The 15,723-nt window shown below is 34.8% G+C and overlaps 1 protein-coding gene across 3 annotated transcripts in view; it reads right to left on the bottom strand.

The window, feature by feature from the left end:
• Positions 1-15,723, bottom strand: part of LOC128573914 (putative COBW domain-containing protein 7) — a 61,314-nt gene that overhangs the window by 15,803 nt on the left and 29,788 nt on the right. For all 3 annotated transcript variants that reach the window (XM_053574447.1, XM_053574455.1, XM_053574465.1), the window contains 5 exons: positions 15,677-15,723; positions 13,411-13,497; positions 10,806-10,850; positions 6,080-6,136; positions 1,387-1,438 (listed from right to left, as the gene is read on the bottom strand). In XM_053574447.1, the coding sequence (XP_053430422.1) occupies positions 1,387-1,438; positions 6,080-6,136; positions 10,806-10,850; positions 13,411-13,497; positions 15,677-15,723 (288 nt within the window). The remainder of the gene's footprint in view (positions 1-1,386; positions 1,439-6,079; positions 6,137-10,805; positions 10,851-13,410; positions 13,498-15,676) is intronic.

Genomic DNA, 15,723 nt, shown 5'->3' with positions numbered 1-15,723 from the left:
AGAGTCTCACTTTATCACCCTCGGTAGAGTGCCGTGGCCTCCCACAGCTCACAGCAACCTCCAACTCCTAGGCTTAAGCGATTCTCTTGCCTCACCTCCCGAGTAGCTGGGACTACAGGCGCCCGCCACAACGCCCAGCTATTTTTTGGTTTGCAGTTCAGCCGGGGCAGCGTTTGAACCCGCCACCCTCGGTATATGGGGCCGGCGCCTTACCGACTGAGCCACAGGCGTCGCCCTGTTTTCTTCATCTTTTAATATCTCTGACATCCTTCGTCCAGAAGATCACTAACAATGTGTTTCAAGTTTATCTTCATGACTGAGAGTATCATAAACAGCTGGCTTTTCCCAAAAATTCTACCTCTGAGGACTTGTATTTCTTTCATTCCCTCACTTTAAAGATAAATATTCTATTGAGATATTCTCAAAGAAATGTGCCAAAAACATGGTAGTATAGTATAGTTCCCCATAAACATGAGCCAAAATAAAGACATATGAACAAGTGGCTGCTGTGGTCTTGGCCCTCTCACAACGAATATTGATTCAAGAGCTAAGTGATTGCTTCCAGAGGAGGGAAGATTGGGCACACTGCTCATGCACACATCCTCTAGCCCCAGGTTTTAAATATAACAAAGAAATTCCTGAAGCTCTATCATCTACAACCTATGTGACAGAAACATGGGTACAATGAAAATATAGGGTGCTCCAAAGTTACTGTAGAGAAAATGGGAAATTGTACTAAATGTACCTTTATTTACAAAATACTCTTTACAAAATCTTAACAAAATATTTACAAAATATTCCCTATTTTGTAAAGGATATTTTGTAAACAAAGGTACGTTCAGCTACAATTTCCCATTTCCATATGTATGGCAACTTTAGGGGTGACTTTTGGGGCACCCTGTATATCTGGTTTATTCTTAGCAGCTTAAATATTTTCCTGACATTAGAATTTCAGAGCATAAAAAAACACCTTAAGGAGTTTTAATTGACAGTTCTGACTAAAGGTGAAACTCAGAGTCAATTTTCCTTCAAATAAGCCATGTTTTGATCAGACTTCTCCGTCATCAAGTCAATATAGTGAAAAAAGACTGTCCGGGTACTTTTAAGTAGTAAATCCCATCAGAAGAATTGATCAAAATATGCCAAGTGAACTACAGACGAAGAAGCTAGAATCATGATTTCCTAAGATTCTAAACAACTCTGGTTTGATGAATTCCTATTATGTGTTAAGAAGCTGGATCAGATGATCTCAAAAGCATTCAAAATTCTGAAACCATCAACACAGCTCAAAAATAACACTTTAGAAAGTGCTTTAATAAGACAATCCTAAACATAGCTCACTTAAAGAGACACTTTAGAAACATTTTAATAGATTTTTTTTTTTACCTGGTCAAGGTGAGGTTGTATTGCTGGCACATGTTGAAGTTTTTTCTGCAAACTAAGAACAACTATTCATAAATTTACAGATCAATGCACCTGTAATCTAATTTTATACATTACTTAGCAACTCAAAGTTAAATAAGAATTTCCATAACTGAATCTATTCCACAGTTACAATTTTACATTTTGTTCACATAGTCTAACAAAGAAAAGCTAAAAAATTAAGTTTAAAAATTTCTTGCAGGCAGGCTGTGGTGGCTCACGCCTGTAGTCCCAACGCTGTGGGAGGCTAAGGCGGGTGGATTGCCTGAGCTCAGAGGTACGAGACCAGTACGAGCAGCAGTGAGCCAGAGTAAGACCCCATCTCTACTAACATCAAAGAGCCAGATGTTGTGGTGGGCGTCTATAATCCCAGCTACTGGGGAGGCAATGGGAAAGAGCATTGCCAGAGGAAGAAGAAAATGAACAACAAAAAAGAGTACTTCCAGCGAAGAAGAATGAACAAGCAAGCTGAAATTAAAAATTAAAAAAAAAATTTTTTTTAATTTCTTGCAAATACACAACACATTTATATATATACATATACATAAAGAGAAAAACTAATCTTTTAGCAATGCTATTTTGTGTGGTTAAATATCAGATTTCTTTATAATTACAACAGGTGTTACATATGAGTAGAAAAATACATATAACCATTTTACCATTGCTCAGTTTCTTAATTCTCCCCATGCTTCCTAATATGAAAACACTGGCACCTAACAAAAGTTATAAGGGTCCATTTTCCTTTATCAGTGTTTTCCCTTGAATATATATACGTATTTTAAAAAAGCATCCATAAATATTAATCTTTTATGTAGTCCATTAAAAACTTAATAAATGTATATGCTTTTCTATTTTTTCTTTAAGAAAAAAACAAAAAGAATCTTAAAAATACATTGTTCTTATATGAAATGAACAAGATCAATATGGCATAACAGATTACAACCATAACAACTGTAGTATACATTTAGACCCTGACGGTGACAAAATGGGAGGGGGAAAGGGACTTAAAACCTTGCAGATGTTTTGCCTTGAAGGACGGCAAAGGGTAAATTAGTAACAGCAAGTTTGTGAAAGAGAAAGGGCTTATTGGAACTATTGGAGGGAATGAGTCTCATTGGGGGGGTCATAGCAGGGAGAATGTCAAATTAAATCCTTCCCAGCTGGTTGCTTAGGAAAGGAGTCTCCCCATTTAGCAGCTAAAGCACAAAAAAAAGTTATGCAAAGGCCCTGTCTATAGTGGTGGGATCATATAAAATAGCTACATTTTTAAGTGTCACTAAAGCGTTACAACTGCTCTTAATCAAGTGTAGTATGAGATTAGTTCCAAAAATCTTTGAAAAATCACATGCTTTTTCACATGTTCAATATTTACTGTTGTTGGACAATGTGTAAAATCTCATGTGCAAGCAAAAAGTCAAAATTAAATCTAACAATAAGCATTTAAGTTTAGTTCCTAGCCTCAGAAAAGTATAATCTAGTGGACAAGCATATACTACCAAAACCTGAAATTTGTGATTTAATTACAAGATTGACTTGTAATCTTGTAGCAACTTTTGTCTCTACTCTAACAAAGTGCATAAATCTAAAATAATTTAATGTTTCAAACATAAACCATTAAGTTCTATAAAAAAAAACAATAATTTAGCTATAGTCATAATAAGATGGAACTAGCAATATTTCTATTTCTCCCAAGTAAAAATACGCAATGATATAAAGAGCTGGAAGCTTTGATGAAAGTACCTCTATTATAGAAAATTATAGCAAAAGATATTAAATAGAAAAGAAAAACAAAAATTGAGACATTAAATATCAAGGTAAGAAATGATATCATACTATAATTCTTTTTTCAGGAATAAAATACTAAAAGATATGAGGAAAAAAAGATTTCAACTAAGAAATATTTTAGCGCTTTACATATTAAATGGCAGTTAAATTGTAAGCACTTAGATCTAACAGAGATAAATTGAAGAAAGGCAAACTTCCTGTTAGTATTGTTTCACTTTTCTCCCTTGTAAACATATTTAAATGTATCACAGGATCTATAACCATCAAAACTGCCCACAGCCTCTAATAAAGTCATAGTTCCAAACCAGATGTGGAGGATGAGAGAAGGAGAGCATGCCTAACTGCTGAACCGGCATTAAACAATCAAATGAAAAGTGCTGGAGCCTTGGAGTAAAAAGAAGAAAAGGATCAGCAAGATACAGGTGAGCCTGGCTTAGACTTCTCCTCATTTCAGAAACAGACAGCAAAGACAAAGGCTCTTACACACCTAGACTTAGGTGACAGCCTCAGCTAATATATCTCCCTAGTAAAGTTGCAACTAAGACGGGAAAAAAGTAACATTTTATTTATTTATTTATTTTGAGACAGAGGCTCAAGCTGTCACCCTGGGTAGAGTGCTGTAGCATCACAGCTCACAGCAACCTCCAACTCCTGGGCTTACACGATTCTCTTGCCTCAGCCTCCCAAATAGCTGGGACTATAGGCACCCGCCACAACACCTGGCTATTTTTTGGTTGCAGCTGTCATTGTTGTTTGGCAGGTCTGGGCTGGATTCGAACCTACCAGCTCTGGTGTATGTGGCTGACGTCTTAGCCGCTTGAGCTATAGGCACCGAGCCAAAAAAAGAACATTTTAAAATGACCAAAAAGTCAGTCTTTTATTTCAGAATTAGATGTACAAAGGCTTTGTATTAAAAAAACTTAGTATACTTCTGAATGATTTTCATGCTACACTATCCACATCATCAAGCGTAAGTGAGGCTGGGCACCTGAAGCTCACATGAGGGAAAAGGATCCTGAGTACCAAAAGGAGATTTCACAACTTTGTACAGAGTGGCCCGAAAAGATAAAACTATTTCTACCACAAAGAAACAACTAGTCACTTTGACTTTATATAAGAATTAAAAAAAACTAATCACTGACATGTAATTCAAGTATACTAAACTTTGTTGCCTTCCTACCGACTGGGACTAGAAAGGCAAATGTTAATTTTTTACCAGGTACCCTGGACGTATCTTTGTAATTTTAACTTGTTATTCATTTACTCTAAAAAGGTACTGCTCCAACACTGGAGGCTACAGGTGAAATAAACAGTTCTCAACTGAAGACTTGATGTCTAGAATGACTCTGTCACCTTACAAGTTCACTCTGGGTTTAAGATTCCAAACTGAGAAGGAGATAACTGGCCCTGCATATCCCATACCTCTGGGTGCTGCAATAATCTCAAACAATTTTTTTTACAAACTGAAAGTGAATTTAAACTCCAATTTATAAGAGGTCAAATGTGGTAAAACATTGTCATGCTCTATTCTTGCAAGTTACTGTAGATGCTGGGGTTTTTTTGTTTTTTTTTTGAGACAGTCTTATTATGTCGTCCTCGGTAGAGTGCTGTGGCATCACAGTTCTCAGCAACTTCCAACTCTTGGACTTAAGCGATTCTCTTGCCTCAGCCTCCCGAGCAGCTGAGATTACAGGCACCCGCCACAACACCCGACTATTCTTTGGTGGCAATTGTCATTGTTGTTTAGCAGGCCCAGGCTGTGCTCGAACTCACCAGCTTTGGCATATATGGCCAGTGCCCTACTCACTGAGCTATGGGCGCGGAGCCTAGATGCTGTTTTTTAAATGTGAGCAATATAAAGACTAAGCGGGGGGAACAGTTGAAGATGAGAATTCATTATTAAAGGCATAGCTAAGCCAAAATTAGAAATACATACATGACGGGGAATTAGAGGTGTCAAGTATAGAACCCCTTACCATGCCAACCCTTAAACAAAACTGCTTCACCAGTTCAAATGGACACCAGCGTGGTGTCCACTTTCAATACATGAGATTTAAAAAGATACCAACTGCATTATTTGCAAGAGCCAAGATGAGGAAACAACCTAAATGCTGACAGATAAATGTGCTAGAGACATAAAATGGAATATTATTCAGTCTTGAAAAGGAAACCATGATTATGTGACAATGTGTATGAACCCTGAGGAATTAGGCTAAGTGAAATAAGCCATCATGGAAGGATGAATAATGCATAATTCCATTTACATCAGGTAATTAAACAGTCAAACTCACAGAAACAGAGAGTAAGTAGCCTGGTGGTGGCCAGGTGTGAGGAGAGGGAGAACTGGGGATTGCTATTCAACAAATAAGTAGTTACATAAGACTAGTAAGGTCTAAAGATCTGCTGCCCAGACATCATTATGCCTATACTTAAAAATATTGTTTTGTACACTTAAAAATTTAAGAGGGTAGATTTCATGTTAAATGTTCTTATCACAATAAAAAGATCCCCCCCCCAAGAGAAAACTGATCCATCATTAATGAGAGAAGAGAGTTATTTATGTGTATACCCTAACCTAAAATTTTCTATGTATTTCATGCATTTTCCCACATAAAGAATGTTATACATAGTGGTTGGTATAGAAATATTAGCAATTAATCTCTAAAGTTTACTATAATTTCTAGAGGAAAATGTGTTATGATTTCCAAATAACCAATTAACAACCTTTCAAGAAAGTAATTCAGGATGGTCTTATGTGCCAAAGGAATGGACAGTAAGCTTCAATCAAAGGTGTGATTGTGCAAATCATTCCTGTAACTGTGAAATAAAAGATACCGCTATAATAAAAGTGGCCAAAATATGGAAGACATACCTTATTCCAGAGAGACTGTCAAATGCATGGAGATCTAATATATTAGACAGATCAACTCTAAAAGAAAGCCAAAGTGAACAGTTGGAAATTCTGTAACATACATCCAATAAAGAAGATTTTTGACTCTTAAAACTTTTTATATATAAAATTCGTAAAAGTGGGTGAAGAGTATAAGATCAAGGCAGAAAATTACTTGGTTATTGCTTCACCAGGCTGTAGCGGTTTTGTTTTCAGTTTTTATCTTTTCAATCCTAAAATTTATGAGTTTTTCAAATATTTTTTATAGCAAAAAAAAACAACCACCTAACTTAAGAACTGAAACTTTTCCAACAGCTTATTACTCAAAAGATGAAACACAAGAAATACAAATGTAAATGACAGAGCAGAATAGATGCATTCAAATATGTCTGGAATTTTTATTTCTTTTATTCTCCCCCATGATATAACAAGTAATATAAAAATATGTGGAGTCAAACAACCAATGTATAAATATGAAGTCACTCTCGGATCCTTATCTACATATAGTTTGTTTTTATTCATTCAACTGTAATTGTGTATAGAAAGAAACTTACCAATTAGCGCTCTGTTTGAATAGACATTATTTCTCTCAAAATTATTTAGTGGTAATTAAACCCTACTGGGAATGCAACGATTCAAATCAGATGAGAACAGCATATCACAACCAGCATTAGGTTTGGTTTCAATACCTAAAAGTAACTTTATAAAGACTGGTGATTGAGTTCTAATTTTAACATAAATGCATAAAATTGCAGAAGACAGTGATTCCTCATATTCAAAGCTAAAATGAAGGAATAAATAGAAAATGACAAAAGTATAATTAAATTTCAAAATTAGGCTCCGGGAGCTTGCCAAACATTTATTAAATTTTCTCACATGGGAAACAAAACTTCATCTGTCAGATTCAAAATTATTTTTTAATGCACAAACATGTAAGAAAAAGTAGGTCCTTTAACTTGAGACTAACCAGCTGGGCCTGCTTTGTTCATTCCCAGACGTCTACTCCACTCACACTGTGGCAACAATACTGCTGGATTATCAATGCTTATCTTGGCACAAGACAAACTCCCATCTTATTAAAAGAATACTCCAAAGTTCTAAGTTACTAGACAGTAAAACACTTCAAATTCTAGACATTTTGGATGAGCAGAATTGGGAAAATGATCAAGCAAGAAGTAAATGTCCCATGATGAAATTTTTGAATATCAATTTACACCAAGGGACCAAAGTTTTATCATTAAACATTTCTTTTCAGACTCGTAGTTGAGCAAATATTTATATAAACAGATCACAAATAAATGAAATTTCCCCCCAAGTTTATCATCTTCACTATGGAAAATAGCTTAGAGTTTAATAAAGTTTACATAAGCCAATTTTGGGAATGTCAAATTCAGTTTGAAACATGAGCTTCTAAGTAAACTACTATTACCCTATAACAGTGTCCCTGAGAATACATGTCATTTAGAGATAATTCTGTTTTATACACAGATTCTTTTGGTATTTCCAAAACAGAGAGGATCAATAACAGGCCTATATGACAAATTACCCTCTACAGAGAATACAATATCAATGTCTCTCACTTAATTCTCAATGGAGAGTAAAAGAGAAGAAGTCTAACCTACCAGATCAAAGTTTCTGTGAAGTTTCCCCAAACCTAGTAACACCATGAAAAATAAATTCTTCACTAGTTCAAGGTATATGACTGGAAAACTAATTTCCATGGAATCAAATGTATTTAATTTCCTCCTTTGCAGATAAAACATCAGATCTTTTCCAAGACATTGAAATAGAAAAAAATATGTTAAATAGTAAAGAGACCATTACTATCATTTTAAAACTGAATAAGAGAGTGAAATAAACAAAAAAAGGAAAGAAAAAACTTCAAAAGTTCATTTTTCTCCTCCTTTTTTTGAACTATTTCTGTCATGAGTACCTAATCTTTTCCCTAGGAAGAAGAGCTACTTTCAGTTTTCCTAAGGGAAAAGGGAATGAAAAAAAAAGAGGGTTTTACTCCAAGGTGGGGTGGGACTGCAGCTGCTACTCCAGGGACAACTGTCTAACAGTCACCTTATCAAACTCCAGCAAATCTCACAAACAGTGTATACTAGCCAGATCTACAGGTAGTAGATACTGTCCAATAGCTCAGTCCTGAGCTCTACAGCTAAACTTCCTAATGCTTTTCTCAGTGGCACCTCAAACTCAAAAATGTTTACAAAATGGAACTAATTACATTTTCCAAACCTATATCCACCATCACTCCACCCAAGTTGCTCCTCCTCACTGTATTTTCCTTACCTCAGACAATAGCTCCACCTGGAATCCACCTCTCCAGTTGCTATGCCTCAAGGAATTTTGGAAAATATTCAATATAAAATGTATGACTCAAGAGTTAAGAATTCTACTATAGATGTCTGATCAACACTAGAAAAGATTCTAATGCAACTTCAGTCTTCATAGCAAGGAAGTTATTATTTTGAAAGTCTCTAGATTCTCAGATACACTAGGGAAAAACTATAAACTGAAGAACAGAAGAGGATTTTATTCATGTGTTCATTCATCTGAAACAACAAAATTAATCACTGCATATTGACTATTATATAAGAGAACAAACATTAAAAATGTTAGAAATGTCAAACTAAGTTGTTACATAATAACTTAGTATTTATTATGTACTAATAAATACTTTTTATTTATTAAAGTATTTAATAAATACTTTTCTTTATTTAAAGTCTTTCTTCAGACAAGGATATTTCCAAAATGAAAACAAAAAAAGGGCCCATCATGTGGCTCACAACTGTACTCCTAGCACTCTGGGAGGCTAAGGTGGGAGGATCTCTTGAGCTCAAGAGCTTAAGATCAGCCTGAACAAGAGTGAGACCCCATTTCTACTAAAAATAGAAAAGTTAGCCAGCAATGGTGGTGCCTGCTGTAGTCCCAGTTACTTGGGAGGCTGAGGCAGGAGGATCCCCTGAACCCAGGAGTTTGAGATTGCTGTAAGCTATGGCCACGCCACTGTACTCTATCCTGGGCAAAAGAGTGACACCCTATATTAAAAAAGAAAGAAAGACAGAAAATAAATTGATTTAATATGTTTGTAGACATGAACCAAATAAATGCCATTATGACAAAACCATCTATTTCTGGATATGATTTTTTAAAGCTTGTTTAAATATTATACAGTTGTTTGCATGTCATTTTGTAAGGAGAAAAATTAAGGGGAAAGGAAATAAAGACATAAGAAGAAGATATTGAGGAATGGCTCATGGTATGAGTTAGATCATCAGAGATTTTTCTATAGCAGAATTTGAAATGCAGGAACACATTCGGTATATGCTTATGGAGGACTTCCACTGAGGGCATTCTGCTACCTCTGCCAGCAGATGAGAGGCTCCTAAGAATGCATACCAAATTAATTACCCATGCATATGAACAGCTGCTGCTGTTACTGCCCAACGCTTATGGTAGTCTGTCAGCACCTCTAATCTCTGCCATGGCAGACAAGCCACTCAGCTACTCTGCTGTACTTTCAAAGAAAGAATTTCTCAACTAAGGACTTAGTGGCACTAGACGGCCAGCTGCAGGCCTCAGAGCTGCTGGCTGCATGTTGCTGGGTCTATCAGCTGCTTAGCCTTTCCCAAAAGGAGCTTAATGAAATACCCCCATAGGTTCTGAAACCATGACAGCGTTCAATGGAAAACAAAGTTCAATGTACAGAAATACATTTCACAGATGTTTTAAGAGCGCACATCTATTTTATAAAGTAAGGCACATCTGTATAAACAAAACAAAAAAAGAGAACTTAAAGGAAATGAAAATCAAAAATTAATTAAAAAATTTATCAGGAACCTAAAAGTAAAGATTCTATGCATTTTCACATAACATATTTTTTGGCAACTATGAAACACTAAGAAGGTTTTAAAAATATTAAAAAGTTGTCCGGGCGGCGCCTGTGGCGCAAGGAGTAGGGTGCCAGCCTCATATACTGGAGGTGGCGGGTTCAAACCTGACCCCAGCCAAAAAACCACCACAACAACAACAATTAAAAAAAAAAAAGAGTTAAAGTTTAAAAAAAAAAGCTATCGGCTCAGTGGCTTAAACCTATAATCCTAGCCCTCTGGGAGGCGGAGGTGAGTGGACTGCTTGAGCTCAGGAATTCGAGACCAGCCTAGCAAAGCAAGACCCTCCCCTACTAAAAATAGAAAAACTAGTCAGGCAATGTGGCAGGTGCCTATAGTCCCACCTACTCAGGAGGCTGGGGCAAGAGGATTTCTTTAATCCAAGAGTTTGAGGTTGCTGTGAGCTATGAGGCCATGGCACTATACCCCAGGGCAACTGAGACTTTGTCTCAAAAAAAAAAAAAAATTTTTTTTTAAAGCCATTTAAATATCTCAAATTTAGACTCTTCAGTATACTTTTTCAGATTTCTAGACTGAATTACCTTCTTGGGCGGCTGAAAGTCTTGGTTTCTTACCCATTAAGCAAAAGCACAGTTACATCATTGTCCTGGCTCTACAGTCTTAGTAAGAGAGGTAAATGTATTAACTAAATATGCCAAATTAATTTATAAAAAGCATTCAAAACACCCTTTTGGGGTCTCACTTTTTAAAATGTAACTATCTCTCTTATATTAGAATCATGCATATTTATGTATTATTTAGCTTTATTAATAATTAAGATATTAGTATTAGTAATAGCTTTTTACAAGTACCTTGATCTCTGTGTTTCCAAAATTTTTCCTAGTCCATTTATTGATCTGAAATAAATGTAAAAATAAGCAAAAGGTAAAAATCTACAATTCTTTTTAAAAGCATACAAAGCACATTATTTCTAAACAAGAAGCAAACAAAAACAAGAACTAGAAAAGAACAAAAAATAGAAAAAACTTACTTTTTATAGTTTAATTGCTCTTTTCCTTTAAACCATAAATCAGGTATATTCCATTTATGCATTAAGAAAACATGATACACAAAAATCTCTACAGAACTGACAGATTAGGGGCTGCTTTGTGATTTACAAGAAGACAGTCTACTTTAGAAAAGAATGATTTATAAATAGCAAGTAATTCTAGTGTTCTTAACATTAGTAAACACTCAAAATTGAAAGTCAATTTTTTCCTTAAGCACACACTATGGAAATGACTATGCACACAATATAAATAAAAACCTGTTATAAGGGGCTTTGATCCAGCTTGTTCCCAGGATATACAGTAATTCTAAGCCATATACCCAGGTTCTTTTATAGAATAACCCCTTCAGTTCTCTAACTAGAATCTCTACTCATTATGACTATACTCCCTCTTCTGATACTAAAATAAATATGGCTCCCTTTGTATGCCACCAAAAAGTACTTGTTAAATCCTTTCCAACATATTGTATATTTTCATCTATTTACCTTTATATCATCAATTCCATTGTCTCTAGGCTTACTTGTCCACACGCCTGCTACTTATTCAAGCTTGTTCTCATGGGTAAGGTTTCCCACATGCAATAATTCTGAGGCAAGTCTCTCCACCATTCCTTTCAACCATTTTACAAAATTCTTTATCTTCTGTTTGGAATACATCTACAATCTGATGGCTATTTCCTCTCAAACACATGTACCTTCTTTCAGTGCACCAAATCTGATTCTGAATCAACCACAAGTCTGATGTAACTAGAGGATAAAAGTCAAAAGGGTCTGTAATTTATCAAACTGCTTCTTTCAGATTCTTTTCAGATACTGTTAACAAGTTGGCTAATAGTCGATACTGCCAGTATCAGTGATTAAGCTTAGTCAATATGGGGATATAAAATCCCAGTAATAATAATCACTCCCTTTATATCAAAAATGTTTGCTAAATAGAGGTTTTCCCTAGCATTTCACAATAGTGCACAAAATTTCAGTCAAAAAGAGTAAGAGAAGTAATTTCTATTCACCTCTTTCACCTTTCCAGACTTTTAAAAAATATCAGCCATCTTTTTCTTTCTTCCATATTTTTATTCTTGATAGCTTGAATTTACTAAGAAAAAAATCTACATTATAATAACGATGGTAGCTAACAGAGCACTTATATGTATCAGACACTGTGCAAAGTTTACCAATATTGTCTGATGTAATACTCAAAACAAACTTACAAATATTATTCCTGTTTTATAGATTAGGCTTTAAAAGGTTAAATAAGTTTCCTAAGACACAGGGAAAAATAGACCAAGGATTAGAACTCAAGTAGATTCTAAGGTCCATGATCTTCAACACTATGCAGTACTACCTGCCCTCCACAAGGAGACATTATCATTTTTTATAGTAAAGCCAAAGAACATTACTATTCAAATAAGATTAAATAAGCAGAAAAAGCATGAATTTTTCTTCCTAAATCATTAATCATTGCAAACAATCTCCCAATGAGCCTTACTTTTTATTGATTCAATTTATAGCATGTACTATATGAACTGGCATTACAGATTAAAAATCTGATGTTAGTAAAAGTTATAAAGGCTAAGAATGGTAATTTAGAGCCATCATATACAAAGCATTATACACATTAAAAATGACCAATAATAAACTGAATGTCTATATGTGCCGTTTATTAGTTCAGTTTTCACAAAATAATTAAAAACAAAGTCCAAGACCTCTAACTTTGTATAAAAAGTCCATCTCTTTTTCAAAGGCAATGGGAGCCTCCAGAATAGTCAGCAAATTGACTGCTTAATCATTTAACACACATGAGTATCAGCTCACACTGTCCTAATCAGCGTTGGCCATTATCACCAAAGACTTAAATTAAAGCAAGTTGCAAGAGAAGGCATAGTTGACAGTAAGGAGGACAAAGTCCATGAGGGTTGGGAAAAGTGAGGCTACCTGTATCAGACAAGACTTCACAGAGGAGGGAGAAGAGGAGAGAGAGAACAGGTTCTACAGAATGGATGAAGTTGTTTAAAAAAAAAAAAAGAAATCAAGAAAACAAAGAGGCAGAGGAATTCAGGGATTGGCTGAATGAGAATATATGAGTAAAGAAGAGATCTAGCAAGACATATTCATGGGAAAGTGATCATCCAGGGTAAAGTTAGGCAGGCTTGACATTAGGAAAGAGTCAAAGAGAAGACAGGAAAAGAAGGATGGACTCTGAGGACCCAACAGTCTACATATGCTAAAGTATATTCCGTAAGCAGTGGGGATTAATTTTATATATTGCTATTTACATAGCAGTCAATTAGCCAACAATACACATGATTCCCTATGGCCCATCAGGCAGGTCAACTTTGAACCTTAAGTTTCCACAAGGCAAATAGTGATGGCAAAAATACTTTGTATAGTATAAACTTAGAATTTTGTACCTAATGGTTGTTCTTAATTTGTTTAAATCCTCTTCTAGAACCAAGTCTGTTTTATTGATGAGAATGATATCTGCCAAAGCAATCTGCCTAAAATAGAAGACAAAGAACAGATGTCAAAAGAAAAATGTTAAGACATTAAAGTAGAAACATCTCATGCAGACCAATATATCGGTTAAGAACTAAATAGTATGCTACAATAGTGATTCAGTTTACTCCTAATCCACTTATTTTTCAGACAGCATAGATGAATTTTATTAATCACCATGTAAATTCAGATTTTACATTATTTATTCAAAAAGTATTGGCTCAGTGCCTATAGCTTAGTGAGTAGGGAGCCAGCCACATACACCAAGGCTGGTGCGTTCGAGCCTGGCCCGGGCCTGCTAAACAACAATGAAAACTCCAACCAAAAAATAGCTGGGTGTTGTGGCAAGTGCCTGTAGTCCCAGCTACTAAGGAGGCTGAGGCAAGAGAATCACTTAAGCCCAAGAGTTTGAATTGCTGTGAGCTGTGCCGCCATGGCACTCTACCGCAGGTGACACAGTGAGACTCTGTCTCAAAAAAAAGTATTTATTAAGTTCCCTTACTTGCTACTCTGAAACTACAAAGGTAAGCCCTAAAATGTTTCCAATCAAAAGGATGATATTTAACTTATCATTTTCTTTGTAAAGAAAAGCAGAAAATTCAAATATATAACACAGTTTGTAAAATATTTTTTGTAATATTTACCATAATTTTCAAAGAAACAGAACAAGTTCACTTAACATTAGACATGACATGAAACAGTTTAAAGACTACACTTTGGAAGATATATCGGGATCCTGCACAAGTGCCTTCTTCATCACTATAACTTATACTATATATTATCTGTGTGAAACAGACATGCAGCAATTCAAGTCACCAGAGACCAGTTAACAGAATGTTACATAACAAAATAGATTATTAAAACTATTCTATTTTCTACAATTAGAAATACTAAAGCTAGGGATTCTATCACTTTTCAATTCTTCAGAAAATTTTTATCACTATCTGTTTCGAATCTTAGTCTTATGCTATATTTCAAAGAACATAACTAAATTCTCAAAACTAAATTAATTTTAATCCACTGAAAAATCAGGTTTCAATAATATGTATACCACAATCCAATTTTTGTTTAAGTAAATTCCATATGAATAAAAACAGAATGCGTAATATCTCAAAATATAAACAGTTGAGATCTGAAAATTGAGGGAATTCTATGTTTAATTTTCTTTTGGCTTTTACATCATTTTGCTATTTTCTATTTGGCTTATTTATATTTCCTATAATAACCACATTTCCATAAGGAAAAGTTACAAAAATATTTAAGTTCACGCAAATTTTAATCATAATTATATACCAAATGCAGTATTTAGGTACTATGACAAAATAACAGAGTACCATACTCTAAAAACACAGAGAATCAATTGTTTGCTTGGAATCTTTATTATTTATGTCTGGTTGATCCATACCGAATTCCAGGGGCCTCATTCTTGAACTCAGAAATATATTCAGTGACTGTTGTCTATCCCCAAACCTTTATCCCACTGGCAAGAATATGCTGGGGATAGGCAAATTAAATATTTATAAGTTTAAAGATAATTAGGAATATAAAGGTATTTAAATTTAAAAATGTTAGGGGGGAGAGGAAAGGAAGGAGGGGGATTGGTGTACTCCCCCATAAAGGGCACAGTGTTAAGAGTACATGGCACACCTCCTGGGTGCAGGACACAACGGCAGCAGAGACTTCACCTAACAAATGCAAACACTGTAACCCAATCTGTCCTCTCATATTAATCTGAAATAAATTAAATTAGAAATCTTAAAAAATATAAATTAAATTTATATTTATTCCATATTAAACCTATTTCCATATTTGTTCCTCTATTATTCTGAATAGTAAATGCTGAAATCAAATGAACTGCTGTTAAAGAAGCCAACTGTTTTTTATAATCTTCAATCCCAAATAAATTGTATGAGAAGAAAATATTTTTAAATGTTAATATTTCCTGAGTTCCTCACAAAGGACTCCTGTTTTCAGCACTCACTTTATGCTACAATAAAACTGGTTTTAAGTAAAATTTTAGTTATTAGACCATTATAAATAGATAGCAATAATTCAACTGTGGGGAAAAAAGAAATGTCCTTGACTATATTGTTGCATTTCTTAGTTTGTTTATGGTTTTCATATTAGTGATTTTTGCTTCCTAATTAGCCCACAATTAATATATACTTTAAATATGAATACCTAGAAGCTTCATTGATAAGACCATCAGGTTTTTCTTCCATTAAATG

The sequence above is a fragment of the Nycticebus coucang genome, chromosome 2, assembly GCF_027406575.1.
Source record: "Nycticebus coucang isolate mNycCou1 chromosome 2, mNycCou1.pri, whole genome shotgun sequence".
In the NCBI taxonomy this organism is placed as follows: domain Eukaryota; kingdom Metazoa; phylum Chordata; class Mammalia; order Primates; family Lorisidae; genus Nycticebus; species Nycticebus coucang.
Note: the sequence above shows the minus strand (reverse complement) of the source record. Positions and strands in the feature narration are given on the sequence as shown.